The 25,129-nt window shown below is 49.3% G+C and overlaps 1 protein-coding gene across 1 annotated transcript; it reads right to left on the bottom strand.

Moving 5' to 3' along the window:
• Positions 1 to 12,694: 12,694 nt before the first annotated feature.
• LOC138742021 (interferon-inducible GTPase 1-like) lies at positions 12,695 to 21,472 on the bottom strand. The gene is made up of 3 exons (XM_069896214.1): positions 21,123 to 21,472; positions 17,372 to 17,410; positions 12,695 to 14,261 (listed from the first exon to the last, which is right to left on the bottom strand). The coding sequence occupies exons 1-3, from the start codon at positions 21,470 to 21,472 to the stop codon at positions 13,055 to 13,057; spliced, it is 1,596 nt and encodes a 531-aa protein (XP_069752315.1). The 3' UTR covers positions 12,695 to 13,054.
• Between the last annotated feature and the right edge of the window lie 3,657 nt (positions 21,473 to 25,129).

Genomic DNA, 25,129 nt, shown 5'->3' with positions numbered 1-25,129 from the left:
CCTGGTTAAGAGTAGCGGCGAGGGCCACATTGGAGGCATCGCTCTCCACCTGGAAGGTGGATCCACGGCATGCATTGTGGCGTCCGTGATATCCTGCCTGATGCGCGTGAAGGCTGCCTGCACCTCAGATGGGAGGGGGAAGATGGTGGCCTGGGCCAGTGGGCAGACCTTGTCTGAGAAACAGGGAACCCACTGGGAGTAATAAGAGAAAAGCCAAGGCACCTGAAGAGGGCCTTGAGCGTGTGTGGAAGGGGTAGCTCCATTTATGGGCCCATCTGTTCTGGATCTGGGACGATGACACCATGTGCCACGATGTACCCCAGGATGGCAAGGCAGATGGTTCTGAACAGCACTTCTCTTTATTGTACATGAGGTTCAGCTCCTCAGCCATCTGGAGAAATCTCTCCAGGTTAGCATCGTGGTCCTGCTGGTTGTGGCTGCAGATGGTGACATTATCCAGGTACGGGATGATCACCTTTAATTTGTGCCAGTCTACCATGCAATCCATCTCCTGCTGGAAGATTGAGACCCTGTTAGTGACCCCAAATGGAACTTGGCGGAACTGGTAAAGGCACCCGTCCACTTCAAAGGCAGTGTAGGGCTTGTCCCGTGGGTGGGTGGGGAGTTGGAGATAGGCCTACTTCAGGTCAATAGTGGAGAAGACCCTGTAGCAGGCTATCTCATTGATCATGTTGGCTATCCTCGGTAAGGGGTAGGTGTCCAGCTGGGTGTACTGGTTCATGGTCTGACTGTAATCTATGACCATCTTTGGCTTACTGCCCCCTTTGACCACCTGAACTTGGGCTCTCCATGGGTTGTTGCTGGGCTCTATGACACCTTCCGCCAGAAGCCGCTGCACCACTGCCCTAATGAAGTCTCTGTTGGCCGCGCAATAGCACCTACTTCTGGTGGTTATCGTCTCCCAGTCTGGCGTGAGGTGTGCAAAGAGGTTGGCTGGGTGATGTGCAGCATGGAGAGGCCACAGGTTGGCCGGGGCTGGTTGGACAGCGCGCTGTGGAGCGTGAGTGAGGGTGATGCTCTGCAGGTGACAATGAATATCTAAGCCCAGGAGGATGGGTGCGGAGTTTTGGCATGTCCAGGAGCCTGAACCTCCCCACTGCCATAGTCAGATCAGCGAAGCAGCACTCAAGGGTGTTAATGGTTTGGTCCTGGGCAGCGAAGGCGATAGAGAAGGTAGTGGGGTGGATTTTGAGTTTCAGGGAGTGGGCCACGATCAGGAGAATGAAGCTCTTGGGTCTGCCACTGTCAAGTAGACACTTTGTTACCTGCCCGTTGATCTCGATGTCCATCATGGAGGCTGTGAGGGATGTCTCTGGACAGTGTGGTGGCAGCTAGGACCATCTCGGGGTCCAAATTGCAGTTCCCTGACGGTGGAGGTGAGTTGCGGCCAGTGTCGTCCTTTGCAGGAGTGGGGTGCATCAAGAGAGGTCAGTCTTGGCTGGTGGCGTTCTCCGTAAGCGTGGAGTGCGGTGGGTGGTGATTGGCGGCATCTGCCGGCATGGGGGTGCCTCAGTAGGGTGGCCCGGTCAGTACCCGTGTTGACTACATCGTCATTATCGTCGTCCGTGCTGGTGAGGTTGGCAGTGTGCATGTTGTAGGACTGGGAGGACCCGAGTGGCTGTGGTGCCTGTGTCCATCCGGCCCAAGATGGCGCTGCCATGTGGGGGTGTGTGGTGGCTGCATGGCTGGCCTTCTTCTTTGGTTGCGCTGGTCACACTAGAGCAAGTTATGTCATGCCGTTGTCCTCCCGTGCCGGTGACGTCGTTGCGGGCGACGGAAGTGATGTCACTCCGTGCTGCAGAAGTGGCATCATTGTAGTCTGCGGATGTGGCATCTTAGCGGGGCGGTGCTGGTGTGGTCTGGGGCTGGTTTGGATGCATGGTGAGCATACAGCAATCATTGCCGGCGAGGCCGGAAGTAGGGCTGCTGAGGCTGAGGGGACTGGAAGTCGCTGCAGGGGCAATGGTGCTGCTTGGCAATCACACATGGTCAGGACGGAAGGGAGGGGGGGTTGGTCGTAGAGGGTCGCTGTGCTGCTGGTACACTTAGAAAAGCACACCTTAGCATAGTGGCCTTACTTGCTGCATTTCGAGCAGAATTGGTTTCTGGCTGGGGAGGAGTTACAGCAGGGACTTTAAGTGGAATAAAAAAGCAGACACAAAACTTAAAGACTGATCAACAGACTTTATTCCACTTAAAGTCCCTGCTGCAGTTAGCTGTAGCTCCGAGTGACTGACCTTGAGGGGCCAGATGTGGCTTATATCCCGGCAGACGATTGGCAGCCGACTGGGTGGGGCTTGTTCCTTTCATGTCGGCTGATTGACAGCCGGCCAGGTGTTGCCTTGTCCTCCAGTGCTCTTCCAACAGGTGTATCACCACATTTTTAAAGTCCAACAGCTTGTGAAATTGCTGCATGATTGAAGCTCTCTGGAAGGCAGATTTCAAATTACTGCAGGTAACCTTCAGTTCAAGCTCTTTAACCCCTTCTTCCTCTCTCATGCACAGTCTTTCTACTGTTAATGAAAGTGCGAGGCAAACTTTCAAGTTTGTTTTTTTTCCAAAATGAGCAACAATTTCACATCAAAGCTAGGTCAGAGACCTTCTTTATCATAACTAGTGAGGCACAGGTCTGGACACTGTGGCTGCCAGGGTACATATGGGGCTGGCCTTGCCCACAAGGAATCTTTTGATTCCTCATTCTCATCATTCTGCAAGAATAGGGTCGCCTTGCCTGACATTGGGTCCCCAGTGTTTTCTTCTTTCACCTTCTGTTTGTTAAACATTTGGCGCCTGAGAGAATGTGTTACCATTTTAATCGTAATTATTATATCTTTAATCTGAAATGCTAAATCAGTTTCACATTCTGTGGTTGATGCTGGTCTGTTCTTTATTTATATTTATTTTTTATTACACATCTTACGTGGAGAAAAGTTTAATTTCAGCCTTAAATAAATATACTGCACAGACAGGGAGGGAGCTGTCAATCATGATGAACTTTGATTACCAAGCAATATTCCAGACATGTAATTGAGATCCCCAATGTTTCCTCCCCTGTTGTTCCCATTATCTCTCCAGATCTTATACTTTTCTCCACATTAGCTGTTTTTCCATGGCCGTATTACTACCACTATAAATTCTTTTCCTGCTCTGTGTAATTGGAACATGAATGGGATCGGTCCCTTTTCTGATATATCATTACCTTTTTAACAACCATAAATATACCTGGTCAGCCCTTTCCTGGCCTCCTGCTCAATTCCTACCTTTTTCTGAGTTATGCAACCTCCTGTCCAATTAAAATTTTTACCATACTTCAGATATAAATAATACATTGGCTGTCCCAGAGTCCCCACATCACTCATTTCCGACATTTTATCCCTAGGAGTGTTTACTCCTGGCTAATCACACACATGTCATGATGTCCTTTTGTTCTTCTGTGCCATTTTAGGATCCTGACCTTCGTGTGGGGATTTCCCTTCTTAACAACCAGTCTAAGGCAGGGCGTCGGAACTAGGGCAACATGTTATGTTGGACAGTATTTTTATCTCCTCACCAGGCAAATCCTCAAGCCCTTATCATCTGTGTGCTCGGGATGCGACACTCGTAGTTCATCTGGAATCTGTCAGAGTTATACTATAGGGAGGGAGGAATAAATTGATCTAACACCTTAAGGGAAAAACCGGGGAAGTGTCCTGTGGGCCTGTTCTTTAGCCTTTAGATGCTAGTTCAGCTGGTCACTGACACCATCCAGTAAGCATTCCTCAATCTTGGACTCCTGGCTGGTTTGCCAAATTACTGAAACTGCCACTTTCCGATGCAAAGAACACAGCACACAGAACTGGTCCAGTTAACTCTTTATTAGACACCAAGTTAACTTGAGAGAACCCTGACTGCTTTCAGCCTTGAAAGCAGTCTCCAGAGGTCTCTATTCAACAAATGGATGCATCAACTTTTATACACTCAAGAAAACAAATTGAACTAAAAGATTACATCATCATTCTACATACAAGATAAATCGCACCTCATTGTGCAGTTTTCCAGATCAATTATCCGAACCTCCTGTCGTTTCTTTTTGACCATGTCTGCTCGTTTCTGTGTTCCTCAAGACAGGCCCTTCCTCCACTGGAGCAGACTTTTGTTTTTCTGCTCTATTGTGGACATTGCCCATTTCTCAGCCAACGTTCTTACCTAGGATCTAAGAACAGTTAAACAAACACCACTTTATCTACAAGAGCGCTCACCAGTGAACTCCTTTCCGCCTCCCTCGGGGTCTCCTTCACCTTCTTGTTATTCTGGCAACTTAACTTTCATTAGCTACCCTTTTTAGCCTCAGCCACATTCAGCTGGGATCTTGGCAATCGCTCCCCCTTTCAGCTAGGAAAACCAAGAATTCCCCTGTCAAATTTAAATTTGATTCTTTAGGAATCTCATCAATGGGATCCCATCCTCATCACCAGATTCTGTCGGGGAAATCTCTTGGTAGAATAACTCAGTGGAGACTTCAGAGTTCACTTTGAGAGCTTTATTACATGATATCATGGAGAGACCATCCTAACTGGTGTCAGGCGTGGACTCTGACCCCAGAAGGCAGACAGCACATTTTTATACAGATGAGCAAGCAACTCTTATCTCTCTCTACACACAAAGCACATTCCAAAGTAGCCCATTTCAGGGGTCCCATTTTGCCGACCAGTTGAAACTGGCTGGTTTCTTAACTTACAAAAGATAAAAAAAGGGCTTTCAGTTTACAAAAGAAACAGACATGCAACATTTTCAATATAAGACCATTTTTCTTCTGCAGAGACTGCAGAAAGTGTATGGTTGGGCATTCCATGTGAATGCAAATTGGTCCTGAGATCCGGAATGGAGAAGAATGCATTGGCCAGGTCGACCAGAGCATATCTGGCAGAAAGCTATATCTTCCACTAGAGTGACAATGTCTGGGACAGGAGTGGACAGCAAGGATGGGGATGGGGAGAGGGCATTTTATTCAATTATCTGCAGTCCACAGTCCAGACCAGCCAGACAGGGCTGTTGAAGGCGGAGGCTGAGGGTCCAATGTCTCTCTCTCCCACAGGAGGGCCTGCACAGCCTCTGTAATGTCCTGGTGTCCCCTGGGATGTGGTACTGTCGCATATACATTATTTTGGAAGGGGTGTATGATTATGAGCTCCCACTTAACTTCCCCCACTACCACTGTCACCTGCATGACCCTGAAGGTGAAACAGGGACTGTCCCTGTAATAAATTGAAGCCCAGGATGCATTCAGGGCTTGAGGACCAAGGCGGATGCAGGGGGTTGGTTCCCAATGGCTAGGCGGATGTTGTCCTCCTTTGCAGGCAGGAGGGAGCCTTCCAGCCCCCTCTATCTGCATGGGGGTCTCCCTCCACCCCGCAGGGTTGCCAGAGACGATGGTGTGTTGTGCACCCATGTCTACGAGCGCCTGCCAGCACAGTTTGTTCCTCTTTCCCCAATGTGCTGCTACAGGGATGTGTGACCTCAGGTCCCCCAGGCAGGAAAGGGCAGCAGAGTGCATGTGCTGGAGACCCTGACCTCCAACCTATGGGAAAGGATTGGGGGTCAGCCACACACCATTGGTGGGTTGCTCACGCAGGCTGAGGGCAGACATCTCTTGCAGCAGCTGTTGCCTGATCTCAGCCTTAAGGACTGGGAAGATTGGGTCAGGTGGTGTGGTGGGGGCGACAGTGGGGGTTGGTTGGGTGGTGCGGGGAACGAGGATGCCCCCAGCATCCTGCTTGCCGGATGCTTGGGGGCCTGACCTGTCTTCCCCTGGTCAGACCCCTCTCTACACAGCTCCGGGCAGCTCGGGTTCCAGGTTCGGGACTCCAGACTACAGCAGGCACCTCCTGCAGTGTATATGTGGTATATATTCCAGCCCCACCAGAAGGGTGATGGTGTCCCATACCACCTTCCCTGTGGTGGGCCCCATGAGGGGCAGGACGACTGATTTATTGGGGGCTGCAGTGGTTACAAGGTGCCCCGTGAACACACTGGTCACCCTTGTGTTCTGAATAAAATTCTGGTCAATGGCCCCATTGTAGATCCCATTGATCAGTGCCAACTCTCTGATGACCTGGGTGCCCTCCCCTAACATGGTCCAATGTGCTCTCCCATGAACGTTCCACTCCAGTTGGGGAGGATACTGTGCCTGTATGACCATAACCGCAAGCTCCCAGATGGACGACCCATGATGGATCCCCCTGGTGGTGCCTGCAGGGGCATTATTTACTGGAGGTTTGTGTCCCCCCCAGCTGGGCAAGCTCCTTGGGGGAGAAATCCTGGGTCTCAGTCGACTCCGAACAGCTCCTGACATGCCCCCCCCGGCTGCCCCCTCCTCATCACTTACCTCTCCTTTGCAGAGAACCTGGGAGTGTATGGTGACAGGTTGGGCTTGCAAGGGCTTGGCGGTTGGGGAACGGGATAGTCAAGGTGGGACCCTGGGTCCTTGGGCATCCTTTCCCCATCACTTTCCATCTAGATATCCTCATCTCCCAGCCAAGCGTCCCACATCTTCCCCCACCGGACCAAGGCTCTAATTTTAATCGGGTCCAACGGGCTGCCTGAACCTGCTGGAGCTGCACCAGTCAGCAAGCAACCTCAATGCCTTTGGTCTCCAGGTTGTTTGCTCTGCCTTGGGCAGCAAGAAGTGCCTTCTGCAGTCCGCTGCAGGTCCGTCCCATGGCTTCTGTTTCCTTGTCCTTTTGATCAGATACGGTCTGCAGCTTCTCCACCAGCCGATTAGTGATCCCTACCTGGTGTCTCAGCAGTGATGCCAGCAGCCAGTAAGCACCACTCTGACTGCCCCTGGCCTTGGGAAACTCCAACTCCTTAAGGAAGGCTAGCATGTGGTGACCCATTCACTCGCCACGAGGGTCCAGCTGCTCGGACCAGTCCACGGGCTTATCAAAGCTGGCCAGAATGCTGGCCAGACATCCAAATCCCTCACTATTTTCGGCCCACCCAGGAATTCTGTCTTTGGGGCCAGTACTGGCTTTCTTTCCCCAGTTCTAAAACATTCCTCTCTGATCTCTGCTTGGCCAAAACCCTTGGGACCCTGCTTGCAGTGCCAAATGTTGTTCGGGTTCGTGTGGGTCCCACAGGTTAAGAACTGGACCCAAGTTGGGGTACAGAGCACACATTTATTTTGGGGATGCAGATGAGGCAACAGGGTTAAAATGCTAAATAAACCTATACACACATACACAATCTTTGGCTTGGCTTCGCGGACAAAGATTTATGGAGGGGTAATGTCCACGTCAGCTGCAGGCTCGTTTGTGGCTGACAAGTCCGATGCAGGACAGGTAGACACGGTTGCAGCGGTTGCAAGGGAAAATTGGTTGGTTGGGGTTGGGCGTTGGGTTTTTCCTCCTTTGTCTTTTGTCAGTGAGGTGGGCTCTGCGGTCTTTTTCAAAGGAGGTTGCTGCCCGCCGAACTGTTTGAGGCGATATCAGCCCACTGGCGATGGTCAATGTGACAGGTACCAAGAGATTTCTTTAGGCAATCCTTGTACCTCTTCTTTGGTGCACTTCTGTCTTGGTGGCCAGTGGAAAGCTCGCCATATAACACGATCTTGGGAAGGCGATGATCCTCCATTCTGGACACGTGACCTACCCAGCGCAGTTGGATCTTCAGCAGCGTGGATTCGATGCTGTCAGCCTCTGCCATCTCGAGTACTTCGATGTTGGTGATGAAGTCGCTCCAATGAATGTTGAGGATGGAGCAGAGACAACGCTGGTGGAAGCGTTCTAGGAGTCGTAGGTGATGCCGGTAGAGGACCCATGATTCGGAGCCGAACAGGACTGTGGGTATGACAACGGCTCTGTATACGCTAATCTTTGTGAGGTTTTTCAGTTGGTTGTTTTTCCAGACTCTTTTTCCAGACTCTTTTGTGTAGTCTTCCAAAGGCGCTATTTGCCTTGGCGAGTCTGTTGTCTATCTCGATGAAATGGTGCAGCCAAGATAGGTAAACTGGTTGACCGTTTTGAGTTTTGTGTGGCCGATGGAGACGTGGGGGGACTGGTAGTCATGGTAGGGAGCTGGCTGATGGAAGACCTCAGTTTTCTTCAGGCTGACTTCCAGGCCAAACATTTTGGCAGTTTCTGCAAAATAGGACGTCAAGCATTGAAGAGCTGGCTCTGAATGGGCAACTAAAGCGGTATTGTCTGTAAAGATTAGTTCACGGACGAGTTGCTCTTGTGTCTTGGTGTGAGCTTGCAGGTGCCTCAGATTTAAGAGACTGCCATCCGTGCGGTACCGGATGTAAACAGCGTCTTCATTGTTGAGGTCTTTCATGGCTTGTTTCAGCATCATGCTGAAGAAGATTGAAAACAGGGTTGGTGCGAGAACGCAGCCTTGCTTCACGCCATTGTTAATGGAGAAGGGTTCAGAGAGCTCATTGCTGTATCTGACTTGGCCTTGTTGGTTTTCGTGCAGTTGGATAACCATGTTGAGGACACATACACAATTCTTTCTTCTTTCTTCTTTGGCTTGGCTTCGCGGACGAAGATTTATGGAGGGGGTAAATTTCCACGTCAGCTGCAGGCTCGTTTGTGGCTGACAAGTCCGATACGGGACAGGCAGACACGGTTGCAGCGGTTGCAGGGGAAAATTGGTTGGTTGGGGTTGGGTGTTGGGTTTTTCCTTCTTTGCCTTTTGTCATTGAGGTGTGCTCTGTGGTCTTCTTCAAAGGAGGTTGCTGCCCGCAGAACTGTGAGGCGCCAAGATGCACGGTTTGAGGCGATATCAGCCCACTGGCGGTGGTCAATGTGGCAGGCACCAAGAGATTTCTTTAGGCAGTCCTTGTACCTTTTCTTTGGTGCACCTCTTTCACGGTGGCCAGTGGAGAGCTCGCCATATAACACGATCTTGGGAAGGCGAAGGTCCTCCATTCTGGAGACGTGACCCAGCGCAGCTGGATCTTCAGCAGCGTGGACTCGATGCACAAAAAGTTGTGGCACAATAAGCAAGGGGTAAATATACACTTCAGATAATGAGGGAGAAACTGACAGTGGGGGTGGGGGGATGGGAAATACTTAAATACATACAATCAACAGTCAAGATCAAGGTGATAATACATGCCCCCACCCCTTGACTGGTATGGACACGGCTCTAGCTACCTAACCTCAGAACTCACCCAACCCCGTGCGAAAGGTACGTGCCATGAGGGGTCAAAAGAGACAGTACAAAGGGGCACATGGTCATTTATAATTCCGCAGGCAGTACTGGGGTGCCAATCACTTGGGGTAGGCTGGGTCCCATTAGCTGCTGTGGCCAATGGCTCAAAGCCAAGTGCAGAGGTTCAGCAGGGGTCAGCCGAGGTGATTCACCTGGGCCAGTTGGGTGAAGTTCAGGACTGAGTCTGAGTGGGCTGCCTGGAATGCAGCATCTGGTGATTTAGGTGGGCCAATTGGAAGGGTCACCTTGATGGCTTGGGGTGACTGACCTTGATTGACATTCAATGTGTTCTCCAAATAGGAGCACAGCAGCACCACCCTGTGGTGGCTGCAGCCTCTCTATTACAGGTGCCCAGATGGAAGACGACATGTTATTCCTCCAATTTGTGAATTGCCTCAGTCTAGCAGTGCATGAGACCATGGACAGACATGTTGACAAGGGAATGGGATAGGGAATTGAAATGGGTGGCCACTGGTAGATCCAGGCTATTGCAGGGGACAGAGCCGAGGTGCTTAGTGACTGAGTCTGCATCCAGTCTCTCTGATGTAGAGGAGACCACAATGGGAGCACTGGATGCAGTAGATGAACCCTGCAGATTCACAAGCGGGCCCCGAATAGTGGTGAGGGAGGACGAGTGGACACAAATGGAGCACCTCCTGTGGTCACAGAGGTTGGTATCAAGGGGGCAATTGGTGGGAGGGGAGAAGTGGATGAAGGAGTCATGGAGGGAGTGGTCCCTGCAGAAGGCGGAGAGAGGAGAGGGAAGATGTGCCTGATGGTTGGATCACACAGGTTACAGAAATGGCAGAGGATTTGTTGCATGCAGAGATTGGTGGGGTGCTGGGTGGGGACAAGGCATTAACATCAATGTTTCCATTAGCCTCCCCATCTTTTCCTCTAGTTCTGTCTATCTGTCTGACTGTCTCTCTCTCTCTCTTTTCATTTCCTCTATCTCCCTTCAAAAGGTGCATCCAGCTGCAGCTCGTGACAAACCGAGTTAGGGAACTAGAGCTGGACTTGAATGAACTGTGGATCTTAAAGGAGGCAGAGGCAGTGATAGACAGGACCTTCACTGAGACAGCCACCCCTAAAGGTCAGGAGGCAGGGAGGTGAGTGATTGTCAGGAGAGGGGAGGGGAAAATCAGAAAGAGCAGAGCTCCCCTGTGGCCATTCCCCTCTACAAGTATACTGTTTCAGATACCAGGGACGTCGAGGTGGTCATACATCTGAATGAGGCTGGCCCCCCAGCTCAGAAGGAAAGGGAGGAGGAGAGTGATGGTGATTCAGGACTCATTAGTTAGACAAAAGGATAGAAGGTTCTGTGAGTGAGATTGAGGTGCCAGGGTCAGGGATCAAGTTCATAGCATTCTGGAGGTGGAGGGCGAGCAGCTGGGTGTCTTGGACCACGTGTGGACTAATGACATAGACAGAAGTAGGGATGAGGTCCCGAAGAGGGAATCTAGGAAGTTAGAAAGGAAGTTAAAAAGCAGGACCTCAAGGGTGGTGATCTGAGAATCGCTGCCTGTGCCATGCGCCAGATAAGAAAAGGAAGTTGTAGCAGATAAATGTGTGACTGACGAGTTGGCCCCGGGGGACATGAGAAGGCCTTGGCATGTAGAATTAAGGAGAATCCCAAGGCATACTATGTGCCACAAGCATCATCACGTCACAGCCTAGTGTCAACTCAAAACATTGGAAGGACTGAGAGAGGGTTTGTCACAGTTTGTTCCAGAATTCGATACATTTGCAAAGACACTGTGATTTTGTAAAGGGAGAACCGTTCTGATGCTGGAGAGGAAACAGCCTTTTGAAGCAGCTCTTGTGGTCGGCCATTTTGTGGAATTCAGAGCAAAGCATGTTCTGCGAATGACTGGGTCTTTTCGGTGGATTGACCTGTGCCAGGAGTGTCTTTTTGGGAAGCAACATGCTTCATTTTGATTGTGACTAACCATGGAGGTCACTTGGAGAGACTGCTTCATTTTAAGAATGACCAGCAGTGAAGTTCCTTAGAGAGACCAGTGCCAGGGTCTTGGAAGCTTCATGGAGGCTGCCCAGTTCGAGTCTCGCCTACAAAAAGACCAGTACTTTTATGACCACAGATCAGGTGAACATTTCTTCAAAGGCAATGCAAGGAGAATTTGTGAGTCTGTAGCAGCTACAACTCCAGTCTCCCCATCAGTTCAACATTAATTCTGGGCATCAAATTTCAAAGGCCTACACTTCAACACTGAATTAAAAAGACTGAACTTTGAAGTAACTTTCTAGATTTCAAAATGGACTCTACACGCACGCACACACATGCATGCGCGCACATACATACGGACTAGTACACCTGTGCATAGCTGGGGATAGATTAAGTATTAAGAGTTAGGACTATAGTTTAAGGGTAAGAAATAAAATAAGTGTTTTAAAATTGAACACTGGTTCATTGCCTATTGCAGCTCGTTACGCATGGTTCGAAACAGACCACTGCACATCAGAAGTTATGTCATCAAGAGCACAAACTTCTTGCTGTGCATATAAAGGATGACTTCTCCTGGACCCAAAACACCTCCTCTTCTGTCACGAAGGTGCAGCAGTGACGATACTTTCCAAGATTGACCTACAACCCCAGGTACGTTTTGAAGGGTGGGAGGAAAGTGGAATACCAAAAGGAAACCTATGCAGACATAGGGAGAATGCACAAACTCCTTACAGATACCGCCAGATTCAAACCCTGATCTGGTACTGTAACAGTGTTACGCTAACTGTGCCGGAAGTGTTGATTAAACAGACGCAAATAATTTGACGATCCCTACCATCCACCACACTGTATCTTTGACCCACGACCATCAGGCCCGTCGGGCTCGGAAATGGATTCATCCCACTGGCTGGGTGACTAATGAAAGGCATCCTGCAACCTTGGGTCTCTTATTAAAGGAAGTAAGGAAATTATTCAGAATATTTGCTCATATTTATTTTATATTATATTTTTATGTTTGTATGTGATTTTTTTGTGTTGTGCGAGCATGTGTGTGTGTGTGTGTGTGTGCGCGAGCACGTATGTGTGTGTGTGTATGTGTTTGTGGGGGTGTGTATGTGTGCATGGGTGTTTGTGCGTGTGTGCGTATGTGTGTGTGCATGTATGTGTGCATGTATGTGTATGGGCATGTGTGTGGATGTGTTTGTGTGGATGTGTGTATGTGTGCATGAGCACGTGTGTGTGTGTGTGCGTGCACGAGCACGTATGTGTGTGCATGTGTTTGTGGGTGTGTGTGTGTGTGTGTGTGTGTGTGTGTGTGTTTGTGTGGGTGTTTGGTCAGGTTGGTCATCAGAAAATGATAAACCTGAACATCTGGCCCTAAACGTAGACGATACAGTGTCAATTCCCTTCCAGATGGGAGCGGGGTTTTCTCACATTCCCCACTGTTCCTGGGGAATGGATCAGGATAGTTGAACAGGGTGAACAGAGGTTCAGGTCCAAGGATAACAACACTGGAACCAAGAATTAAATGCAAGTTTATTTCAAACATTGAATAGCTCAAATGTCATCACTTTGAATTAAAGGGGACAGAGTGTTCTACCGCGGAACAGGATCCCACTGTGCTCACTTAGGAGAGAAATCGCACCATGTGGCTTCTGCAAATGATTCTGGAAGGGTCAAGCAAAGAGGCACTGTTGTCGAGGGTGACAGGAAGCAAGCAATGAAAGTCTCAAAGATTTACTCTCAACTACATTTATACTTTGATTCTTTCTATTGGATGGTCCACCACTGAGTGAGTGAGACCCACTCCAAATCTTAGCAGCTGAAAGGGGAATATCTTGACCAAGCAACTCTGGGGACCACTGAGAGATGTGCTGCCTAAGGGTGGTCACCCCAGTCTGGTTGAATTGCTCGTTTGGCCAGGTTTTGTTCAGATTGCAACCGGCCATTCAGTGAATCCTTCAGAAGAAGGAAGGTGAAGACAAAGGAGGTCACTGACCCACAGACAGAGAATGCCACAGGAGGGAGGCTGTGTGTGAAGCCATCAACTGTACAGCTCATAATGAGAGATCCCAGAAATGCCTTGGGAACCAGGGAAACAAATTTGAGTGACGATCGATGTCGCATTGCATCTTCCAGAAACAGGAAGGATTTGCCGACTCTGTTGCTCAACCGGTGCAGCTCCCGATCACTGACACACACCTGTCTCCGGAGATAAATCCACCCAGTAACAGTGCAGCCAATGACTGTGAGGAGAGGGAAACCTGACACACGCACAGCGCCCAACAGCGCAGAGAGAAAGGTCAACAGCGAGAGTCTCTTCATCAGCTTTCTGCGTTTGGGTTCTTGAATTTCCCGAAACATATTTGGGACTCTGAGTGAGAAGGCATTTAATTTGATGCTCTGGAGATCAGTGGCAAGGGCAGACTTTAATTTGGGAAAATCGTATTTGTCCACCTCCAAACTGGAGATCAGGAAAATAGCTGATGGTTTAACTCCGAGACTTTGGAAGTTGTTGTAACTATCCTGGTGAATTTGCCTCTCCCCTTCACTGAACTCAATGCCTTGCATCTGCATGGAATAGGTGTCATTGTCGATTTTGGAGCGGATGTAGTAGAAGCCTTTCTTCTGCTCCTGAATCTTTTTGGAAAAGACACCGTCGTACTCTCTGAACCGAGACTGGGACACAATGATGTAAAAGTCATAGCCTTCGAACTGCACCTGTTTCAGGTAACGGTTCATATCAAACCCAGCGGAGTTGGCTCCAGGGAGGTCCCAGAGCAGAACATTGGGCAGGGATGGGTAGGAGTATCTGGTTGGACCCATGCTGGCTTCGTCAATCCCAATTGGAGCAGCCATGGGATCATCACTGCGGAGGCCCCTTATGGCGTTGATGAAGGTGGATTTCCCGGAACCCACATCACCCAACACTGCAATGTGAATCGGCACATTGGGTAAATGCTCTGTCTTCTCCTTCATCTGAAGGATGGTGGAATCCACTTCACCACACCTGTACCTGGACTGCAGGCTTCTCCCCTCTGCTTCATTGAAGTACTTGGACATGACAGATGGGGCCATGATATCCCTGGAACACAAATCCTCAAATGTCAAGGGGATTGGGAACAGTCGAAGTGTTATCTGCTGAGGGCCGTGTTATCCCAACCTCAGACAGTGTGTGGAGTGAAAGGGGAGATCGAGTGTGGGCATGGAGGTGGCATAGAGAAACTGTTGCATTTATATAGCAGTTTTCTGGATGCCCCAAGGGTGTCACTAACAGTGAGGATTTTTTCTGGGATGCAGCAGTAGCGACATGCAAGAAATAAATATCATTTTGTGCACATTGTGCACAGACAGCAGGGAGCCAACATTCCCAGGGTAATTCTTAAGGAATTTAACTGTCAGACCACTTGAATTTGCTAATTCATTCACTCTCTCTCCCTCCCATCCCCCCCACCCATCCCCACACCCATCCCTCTTTCCCATCTCTCTCTCTCTCTTCCTCTCACTCCCCCGTCCCTCACTCTCTCTCCCATCTGAGAGTAAATTAGAAACAGATGTTCAATGGTGAAAGTATGGAATTAACGTGGAGAAAGTTTAGGGACCTCTTGTGCTGGGTTCAAGGAAAAGATGGTAGGAAAGGGAACCATGGCTGATGAAACACGTGAGGAAACTTGTCCAGAGGAAGAAGTAAGTATATGTTACACATAGGAAACAGGAAGGGCTCATGAGAAGTATACGGTAGCCAAGAAGGATCTTAAAAAAGGACTTAGGAGAGCTCAAAGGGAACATGAGAAGGCCCTGGCATGTAGGATTAAGGAGAACCCCAAGGTGTTCTATGTGTATGTAAAGAACAAAAGGATGAGAATGAAGGTGGGGCCACTAAAGAATAAAGGAAGCAACATGTGCCTGGACATGGGGAGATCGAGTGTGGGCATGGAGGTGGCATAGAGAAACTGTTGCATTTATATAGCTGTCTTCTGGAGGTTGTGGAGGTCCTAAATGAATACTTTAATTCAATATTCACAGGGTGAGGTCAAAATTGAACAGGCCTGTTTGCTGGACAATGTGTAAATTAAGGAAGATGAAGTGTTGGATCTTCTTAAAAACATCAAGATCGATATGCCCCCAGGGCCGGATACGATATACCCCAGGCTGCTGTGGGAAGTGAGAGGAGACATAGCTGGGGCAGTAGCTATGATTTTTGAATCCCCTTTGGCCACAGGCGAGGTGCTGGAGGATTGGAGAACAGCAAATATCGTCCCCTTGTTTAAAAAAGGTAATAGAGAGAATCCTGGGAATTATAGACCGGTGGGTCTTATGTCAGTGGTGTGCAAACTATTGGAGAGGATTTTTAACGATAGTCCAGCCTACTCAAGGATAGTCAGCATGGCTTTGTGAAGGAAAGGTCATGCCTCATGAGTCTAATTTAGCTTTTTGAGGAGGTAACAAAATAAATTGATGGGGGTAGGGTGGTAGATGTGGTCGACATGGATTTTAGGGAGTATTTGACAAGGTCCCAATAGACAACACTTTCCTTTTCTAATATATTCTAATTTCAAGATACCATCTTCCAAAGTGTGAGCTGCAATAACCCAAATTTCCCATCTCTTTAATCCAACAAATCAAACTTTGTGGCTGTTACTTTATGTAGTTTTAATTATTTGATAGAAAGGATAAATATTTCACATACCTTTGCCACAAGACCTTCATATTGGTGAATAACAATGCATTTACTGTATAACAGGGTTTCCCAACCAGGGGGTGCGAGATAGCATTCCAGGGGGTGCGAGATAAAATTTCAGTTTTTTTGTTTATATTAAGGGTACTGTCCTATATATTCAAGATAAAAATATCACTTTTTTAAAAAGTCCAATTTAATGATGGGATGTCCTCTTTTTTTCTCTATTCAATAGAATGAGATTCTCTATAAATTTTAGCGCATTTCGATGCGCTGTTTCCTTTTAAATGGCATTGCCTTATAACTTTTATTTTAATCGGGACATTTAAAATAGATGAAAATTTAATTTTTTTGTAGGGTTTTTGCAACTTTTAATTTGTTGTAATATTTTTTCTTTTTCATAGGTTTCATTTTTGTTTATATATTATTAAAAATTGATTATACAAATTTGGTTTGGTCACCTTCACCTTTATTCTTAAATAAATGATTACTTTAAGGGGTGCGAGAACATATTAAAATTTTTTAGGGGAGCGGGGCATAAAAAAGGTTGGGAACCATTGCTGTATAAAGATAGTCCTTTACACTCTAATTACTTAAAAGTTGTCATAACAAAAGCAATAGCTAGACTGCTATAAAACACAAAAATATTATAGAGAATCAAACTTAAAGAAACATTTCTTGTGCTCCCGCTTCCTTCACATGTTGTAGAAATGAGATGGTTAGTTTGGGTGGATATTACATCATAGTCACTATGATAACACTACAAAAAATATTTTCTTAAAGAGACAGGCACCAAATTAACTAAGAATGAAAAACACAAGGTTTCAACCTTTACAGTCTCCCATGGGAGACTAATCCAGAAAGTCATGAGGTATGGGATCAGTGGATAAAAAAAAATGGCTTGTTGGAAGAAAACAGAGAGTAGCAGTGGAAGGAAAGTATTCTGCCTGGAGGTTGGCAACTAATGGAGTGGCTGTACGGGTTTGTCTGGGACTGCTCTCTTTGTGATTTTTATAAATGACCTGGATGAAGGGTCAGTAAGGTTGGAGGAGTTGTGGATGGAATTGAAGGTGTGAGGTAATGCATTTTGGAAGGACAAACCAGAAGGCTGAGAACAGGGTTAAGGTTGGTCATTTAAAAGTGTGGATTAACAGAGGGACCTTGGAGTTCAAATCCATACATCCCTCAAGGTCACCGCACAGGTTGATAGGATTGTTAAGAAGGTCTATGAGATGCTGGGCTTCATTAATAGGGGGATAGATTTCAGGAGTCGAGAGATCTTGTTACAACTCTACAAACTGTGATCAGTTTGGTCCCTTCATTATAGGAAGGATATGGAAGCTATGGAGAGGGTACAGAGGTGATTTACCAGGATGTTGCCTGGATTGGGAAAGAAGTCATGTGAGGCAAGGTTAGGAGAGCTGGGACTTTTCTCTTTGGTACGTAGAAGGATGAGTTGAGACTTGATAGAGATCTACAAGATTATGAGAGGCAAAGATAGGGTGGATGGCCAGTACCTGTTTCCAAGGGCAGGATCAACAAACACCAGAGGACATCTGTACAAAGTGAAGGGATGGAAGTTTAGGGGAGACATCAGGGGTAGGTTTTTATTAATACAGAGGCTTGGAATGTCATGCTCTGGAGGGTGAGGTGGGGAGAGAGGTGGGGAGAGAGGGAGGGTGGAGGCTAAAACTTGAGGGGCATTTAAGAGACAGTCATATGGATGGAAGAAAAAGAGGATTATGGGTTGGGAGGGTTTAGTAGTTTTCTTGAGGAATATATGGGTCAGCACAACACTGAGGGCCAAAGGGCTTGGACAGAGCTGTTGTGTTCTATGTTTCATCTCCCTCTCTCTCTCCTCATTCTCACTCTCCCTCCCACCCTTCTCTCCTTTTTCCCTCTCTTTAACCCTTTTCCCTTTCTCTATCCCTCCATCCCACACTTTCCCTTCCCCCTCCTCCTCTCACCCTCTCCCTCACCCCCATCTACCTTCCCTCTCATCCTCCCCTCTTTTTGCTCTCTCACCCTCCCACCCCTCTCTTGCTCCCTTTCTCTCCTCTCTCCCACCCATCTCTTTCTCACCCTCACATCTCCCTCGCTCCAAACTCTCTCCCACCTCTCTCCCTCTTTCTCACCCCATCTCTCTCTCAGCCCGACTCTTCCACTCCCCCTTCTCTCCCCATCTCCCTCCCCCCTTTCTCTCATCCTCCCCTTTTTTCACTCTCACCCTCCCACCCCTCTCTTGCTCCCTTTCCTCCTCTCTCCCATCCTCACATCTCTCTCCCTCTCCACTTTTTATCACCCCATCTCTCTCTCATTCTGTCTCTCTCTCTCATCCCGTCTCTCCCAAATCCCCCTTTTTTCTCCCTCCCCTCTCCCTTCCCTTTCCCACTCTCATCCTCCCCTTTTTCACTCTCACCCTCCCACCCCTCTCTTGCTCCTTTCCCTCCTCTCTCCCTCCAATCTCTCTCCCTCCCCATCTCCATTCTTTCTCCCCATCTCTCACTCCCGTCTCTCACTCTTCCATCTCTCTCCCCATCTCTCACTCCCCCATCTTTCACTCCCCTCCCACATATCTCTCTCCCTGTCTCTCTCTTATCCCCATCTCTCATCCCATGTCTCTCCTGCTCCCCCTTTTCTCTCCTTTGCCTTCTCTCTCCCCATCTCTCACCCTCATCTTTCTCTCATTCCCCATCTCCCACCCCCTTCTCTCCCTCCCTCCATCTCCCACTCTCTCCCCACATCTCTCTCCATCCCATCTCTTTCTCCCTCCCATCCATTCTCTCTGACCCATCTCTCTCTCTCTCCATCCCATATCTTTCTCCGTCCCATCTCTCTCTCTCCATCCCATCTTTCTCTCTCTGATCCATCTCTTTCTCCATCCCATCTCTCTCTCTCTCTCTCCATCCCATCTTTCTCTCTCCATCCCATCTCTCTTACGTTGTGGGCTCCAAAGCATTTTATATACACAAGAGGAGGGTTGTGCTGAATCTTTTAAATAACATTATTGTGGATCTTTCCAGTACCAGATGGAATCCAACTTGTAACTGATATTGGCAGTGGAGGAGATCGCTGGAACCTTGACCCAGATCTTTTTGGCCTCTCTAACTACCAGTAACAGGCCCTTCCAGCCCACAATCCCCCGTGCCATCCAAATACACCAATTAATCTACAAATGCCACAGATTTTTGGAGAGTGCCGATTTGATCCCAGTTCACTGGCGCAGAAATAGTGTTGCACTAACTGCTGTGCTAACCATGCCGCCAATTGTTGGCCCTTGAGTCTTACGTCAATGCTAATGCATTTATGGGAGAAGATTCTTGGTGACAGGATGGACTCACATCTGTAGAACCATATAATTATTTGTGATAGCATGGCTCTGCCAGGGTGGTCACGTCCTGTACACAATAGAGTTTATGGAGGAGGTGACACAGATGATTAATGAGGGATGGGCAGTAAATGTCCACATTTACTTTGGCAAATTGGTCAACACAGGTCCTCGTGGTCGCGTGGTCAAGACAATTAAGGTGATTGGGATCCATACCCTTGGTGGGTTGGATTGATAATTAGCGAGATGACAGAAAACAGATGGTCATTATGGAGTGACGTTATTGTGAGTAGCGTCTGTGACTGGTCGTGTCCCAGAAGGATCAATGCTAGGACCTTTCTTTTGTGCTGTGTAAATATTAACAACAGATGTTAATATAGTTGGCATGTTTCCACACGAGAAATATATTGTTGGGAGTTGTGGGAGATGCGGGTGTCAACACTCCTTATCTCTCTCTACATCCACAGAGAACAATGTTGTTTGGCCAACCCAGAGGGCAGTCCTGGAGCCACATATGGGGGGGGGGGGGGAGGAGAGTGGGTGACATCCAGGAAGCTCAGGGAATTGGGTGGAAGTGGGATGAGGGGGTGTTAACATGTCCCCAAACCTGGGTTCAATCAGCATACAAACCAGACCCAGACATGGTGAAGAGGAGAGACACAGAACATCCCTGCAGGCCAGCCAGAGTGACGAGCAGAGCAGACCCCCTCCCAATCTCCTTTACCCTCTCCACTACCTTCTCACTCTCTCCACTCGCCTCCCACCCTCTCCGCCTCATCCACTCCCCATCCCCATCATCCCTGTCCACCCTCCCCGCTCCTCCCTTGTCCATCTCAACCCCTCTCCTCTCCACTCCCCTCCCTCTCTCCCCACCTCACCCTCCACCCAATCCCACACCTCACCCCCTCCTCTCCCCATCCACCTCACCCCCTCTCCTCTCCACTCCCCTCCCACCCTCCCCACCTCATCCACTACCCATTTCCCAACCTCACCCTCCCCACCCCCTCCCCATCCACCTCAACACCTCGCCTATCCACTCCCCTCTCCCCACCCCCTCTCCACCTCACCCCCTCCATCCTTCCATTTTGCCTCACCACCCTCCCTGCCCCACACCCCACCCCTTCTCCTCTCCTCCACTCCTCTTTCCTTTCCCCTCTCCCTTCCCCTCTCTCTACCCCTCCCTCTCATCTCCTCCCCCACGCTCTTATCTTTACTACCCTCCTCCTTCTCCTCTCCTTACCCCTTCTTCCCCACTCCTCCCCTTCCCCTCTCCTCTCCCTGTCTCCTCTCCTCACCTCTCCCCACCTACATCTCCACTCCCCTCCCACATCTCCTCTCCTCTTCCCGTCTCCTCTCCCCTACCTCCCTCTCCCCAATGACCCCCTCTCTTCTCCCCCACCCCTCCCCTCTTTCCTCCCCTACCCCCACTCCTCTTCCCCTCCACCGATCGCCCTGCCCCTCTCCTCGCCCCCTCCCCTTCTCACCCTCACCTCTCCCTGTCCCCCTCTCATCTCCCTCCTCCTCAACCCACTCTCTCCTCCACCTCCCTCTCGCCTCTCCTCCTCCACCTCCCTCTCTCCTCTCCTCCCTCTCTCCTCCACCTCCTCTCCACACACCCCTCCTCCGCTCCACCCATCCCCTTCCCTCTCTCCTCCCCTTCACAATCTCCTCCTCTCCACCCATCCCCTCCTCCTCTTCTCCTCTCCCCCACCCCTCCTCTCCCCGCCTCTCCTCCCCCTCTCTTCCTCTCTCCCCGCCTCTCCTCCCCTCCCCCTCTCTTCCCCTCCCTCACTCTCCCCTTAATTCCCCCTCCCTCACTCTCCCCTTAATTTCCCCTCCCCCTCCCTCTCCCGCCAGTCTGTGAAAGCCGCCGACCCATGGGCGAACGGAGCCGACATGGGAGAGGGGTCGGAGTAAGCGGCGAGCCCTCCCCGTCTTACCCACTCCGCTCAGGGATCAGGGAGGCTGAGAAGCGGCTCTTCTCGTCGGGATAAGGACGGTCCCACTCGGGTTCAGTCGCTGTGGGAACGATAATCGAAACGGAGCCAAGTGAAAGCGAAAGCGGAGAGAACCCGTTTCCGAGAAGGAGACGTGGAGCTGACGGGAAGCTTAACTGTTTGGAGCTGAGGTCGAGAGCGGTCCTACAGCCCGGCTGGGAAGAAATAACGCCCGCCTCCTCTCCTGGGTCAAACCAGACCTCGTCCCCGTTAGACAACGGCAGCCGGTGGAAACCCCCCAATACGGGCCACCCCGACCTTCTGATCGCTCTGCAGTTTAGCCCCCACCTCATTCTACTCCGACCTGCCTGGTTACAGGGCAAGTTCGAGGGGCAACAATCCACCTTCCTTCTGCGTCTCGTCGCCTTCAAACTTCAGGAAACTCGCCTGTAACAGAAGGAGTTATTTCTGCCTCAACATTGTGGTTTCACCCCTCGGATCTGTGCGACCACCTTTAAGTCAAGTCCCCTTTATTTATCCTTCATATCGGGCTCGCACGATAAAGGCGAGATAGCGTTTCTCCAGGACCACGGAGCAGAGTTCTGGAAAAAGAAGTTGGAATAGAAGTTGAAATATTAAGACGAAGACAGTAAAATCCACGGTTCACTGTCCACAAATGTTGCTGGAATTCTGGAGCCTGATGACTTGGGGGGAAAAGTCTGTGCCCAATCTGGGCGTAAGGGCCCGGGTGCTACGTTACCTCCTACCAGGTGGCAGAAGGGAGAACAGTTTACGTGAGTGGTGTGTGGAGTCCTTCACAATTGTCAGAAACACAAATTCTCACAAATGAGTCTCTTTAAGATCGGTGACACGACAAGCTTTATTCACAAGTCTGCAGAGTTGGACTCAACCGGCTTCTTGCCAAGTCAAGCCCCATACATACAGTGCGTTGTTTTTTATACAATTTGCTTGTCCTTCGGCATCTCCACTACACTGCTTTAATTGGTTAGTTTTTGCAGAATCATCCTGATTACTGTTAGTCATGCACACCACGATCATTCATGACCTCTGCTCACACCAAATTCTGTTTTTCACTCTTTATCAATCTTTGGCTCCTGCATGTCTCTCTGTAGTTAAATCTGTTGCAAGTCTGTTGTAACATTTTCCAGCTAAACTCTAGTGGTTAGCCCCCTTTTATGACTAATCATCACATTTTAACTTAAACCCTTTTTAACCCAAATTCTCTATCTATAACAATCCACCCCTTTCTTTCTTTAAAATGTGTGTACTATTGCTGAATGGGGATCTTAACCCAGGGAAGAGAACCATCTTCTGATAGATCAATCTCGTGCGGTCCTGAAAAAGGACTACTGTGTCTCTGCACCTCTTACACTTCAGACCTGACAAAGACAGAGGCAAACCAAGAAAAACCAAAGCATATAACAATAACATTGTCAATGTTTTGCGAAGTCGCAAAGTAAGAGGACTGTCCCCAGGAACACCAGTCCAATCTGAGTCCGTGTCAGGGTCCTGAGGCGCCTCTACAGGTCCCTTAAATCTGGATGCGTGCATCCTCTCTCTTGTTCGCACTGCAACCTCTGTAGTCAAGAGAACTTGGAATGGACCTCCCACTGTGGCTGGAGTCTTTCGGTTTTCCAGGTCTTGATGAGGATCCAGTCTCCCGTGTCCACCATAAACACCACCTCTTCTCCCTGGGGACCAATTTTCAGTTTTACCAAGGGTTCCCTCTTATACTTGGTCCCCAACACCCGGAACCCCTAATCTTCTTCCATGAGTTCGAGGGTCTGCACTTCCCTCCTATATCGGGGGCATTCCCTCTTGAAGTGTCCTTCCTCGTTACAGTAATAGCACTTAGCGGGTCTCCTGGGTCTCCCCTCTCTTGGATTTCTTGGGTTGATTAGAGGGGGGTTTTGTATCCTTTCCTCTCTGGACCCGGCATTTACCTGTCGGATAGTCTGTACCATAATCTTCGCTGCCCTCTTTTGACCTTCCTCTTCCCTCCGCACATATACCCTTTGTGCCTTTTTTAACAGGTCGCTCAAGGGTTTTTCATTCCAGTCCTCCTCCTTTTCTAGTTTCTTCCTAATGTCCTGCCACGATTTGGACACAAATTCGATTCGAATAAGCTGTTCACCCTTTGGTGTACTAGGGTCCACACCCGCATACTGTTGGACATTCTTTCTCACCCTCTCCAAGAAATCAGTAGGGGACTCATCTTTCCCCTGGTGGTTCCCAAATGCCTTGGTGAAATTGTGACCCTTTGGCACAGCCTCCCGTATCCCTTTAATCGTCCACTCTCTGTAGTGTCTCATATTTGTCAATCCCTTGGGTGTTCGTTTGTCCCACCTGGGTTCATTCAGGGGATATTTTTGTTCATGGGGTCTGGGGTCCCCAGGTTGTTCACGTTCCCACATAAGGAGGGCAGCCTGTCGAATCATCTGCCTCTCCTGGGGTGAGAATAATGTTCCCATTATTGCGTGCATCTCTTCCCAGGTATATGTGTTTGGTCCCAGGAACTGGTCAAACTGTTCGGCCAGTCCCATGGGATCTTCCAACAGATTTTTCATTTCCTTCTTAAATCCCCGCACCTCAGTACTGGTTAGGGGAACGTTTACGTATCCTGTTCCCCCTCCCGGTCCTCCCATAGAAACTTCCCTCAGGGGATTTAGGCTTATTGGAGCCTTCGATGGTCCTGGACCAGTCTGGGATCTGGTCCAGGGTCGGTCCACCGGTGGAAGTCTAGGGTCCGACTCCCTTAGTTCAATGACTTCACTTAATTCATCCCTCCATTTCCGGCCCCTTCCGGGACAATCAGATTCATCACCTTCCCCCTCCAGCAGCAAGTTTCCCTCGGGCGCCGTGGGCGCCTGGGGAACATAAGGAGGGGGGAGGTTGTCCAAAGGTTCCCACTTCTTTTCTCCCTTTACCCCCAATTTAAAACATTTTGTTAAGGATCCTGGCCAGGGAACCCAACAAAATGCATACGCTTGATTCACCTTTTGTCTCGAGTTTACATATATGTTTAGCCTGCAGCTGACGTGGACTTTTTACCCCCTCCATAAATCTTCATCCGCGAAGCCAAGCCAAAGAAAGAGAACATATATGTTTAATGCTTGTCTAACCCAATCCTCATCGGATCTGAATTTCGGCCACCAGACCGAGGAACCTTTGATAGGCTGTTTCGACCAAAGGAGACAATATTGAACCATCTTTCTCTTGTCTTTGTCTCGATATCGTCTACTATCCCAATTTTCAAACATTCTCCCCAAAGGGCTGTCAGGAGGAACCCCCGGGAAAAGTCCCGATCCCTCAGACGAGCCCTTAGACTTTGTTCCTCCCATTTTCCCGCCTAGATCCGTTTATCGTGGCTGAGGACCCCCTTCGTTTTCAGGACCCTACTCCCTTTCGTCTCGGTCGCTTCGTCGGAGGTACTATCCCTCCGTCGGTTCCCGCCGAGGTTTCCCTGGGGTCTATCCTAAGGTCCCACGACGGGGTCCTCACGCCATCCTCTTTACACCTTATTTATATTTTACTCCGTCATGACTGTTACCTGGGTGGTCTCGTCTGTCAATCCCCACACCACAATCGTAAGTCGTCACTTACCGGTGTCTTCCTGGGGACTGAACCATCACCCCTCTCCTTTTCGTCTTGTCGTGTCACTTTGTCCGGATACCACTCGCTCAAGACGCCCGAGGTGACAAGCAAGGGACTAGGAGCCGCTGAACTCAGTGGGGTGCACCACCTCCGACGTCCCCCTTTCTCGCCTCCCCCCACAGCCAGAGTGTATATCCCGGATGAGCCCCCAAATTGTCAGAAACACAAATTCTCACAAATGAGTCTCTTTAAGATCGGTGACATGACAAGCTTTATTCACAAGTCTGCAGAGTTGGACTCAACCGGCTTCTTGCCAAGTCGAGCCCTGATACATACAGTGCGTTGTTTTTTATACAATTTGCTTGTCCTTCGGCATCTCCACTACACTGCTTTAA

The sequence above is a fragment of the Narcine bancroftii genome, chromosome 8 (assembly GCF_036971445.1).
Source record: "Narcine bancroftii isolate sNarBan1 chromosome 8, sNarBan1.hap1, whole genome shotgun sequence".
NCBI lineage: Eukaryota > Metazoa > Chordata > Chondrichthyes > Torpediniformes > Narcinidae > Narcine > Narcine bancroftii.
The sequence above is the reverse complement of the archived record's forward strand: the minus strand, read 5'-3'. Positions and strand labels throughout refer to the sequence as shown.

Bases quoted from the DNA above. Each gene is read 5' to 3' on its own strand.
- LOC138742021 (XM_069896214.1), bottom strand. From the start codon at position 21,472: ATGAGGTGGGGGCTAAACTGCAGAGCGATCAGAAGGTCGGGGTGGCCC. The intron at 17,411-21,122 runs GTAAGACGGGGA...CACTTTGTACAG, and splicing joins CTGATCCCTGAGCGGAGTGG to ATGTCCTCTGGTGTTTGTTG. The intron at 14,262-17,371 runs GTACTGGCCATC...TTTGTGTTCCAG, and splicing joins GATCCTGCCCTTGGAAACAG to GGATATCATGGCCCCATCTG.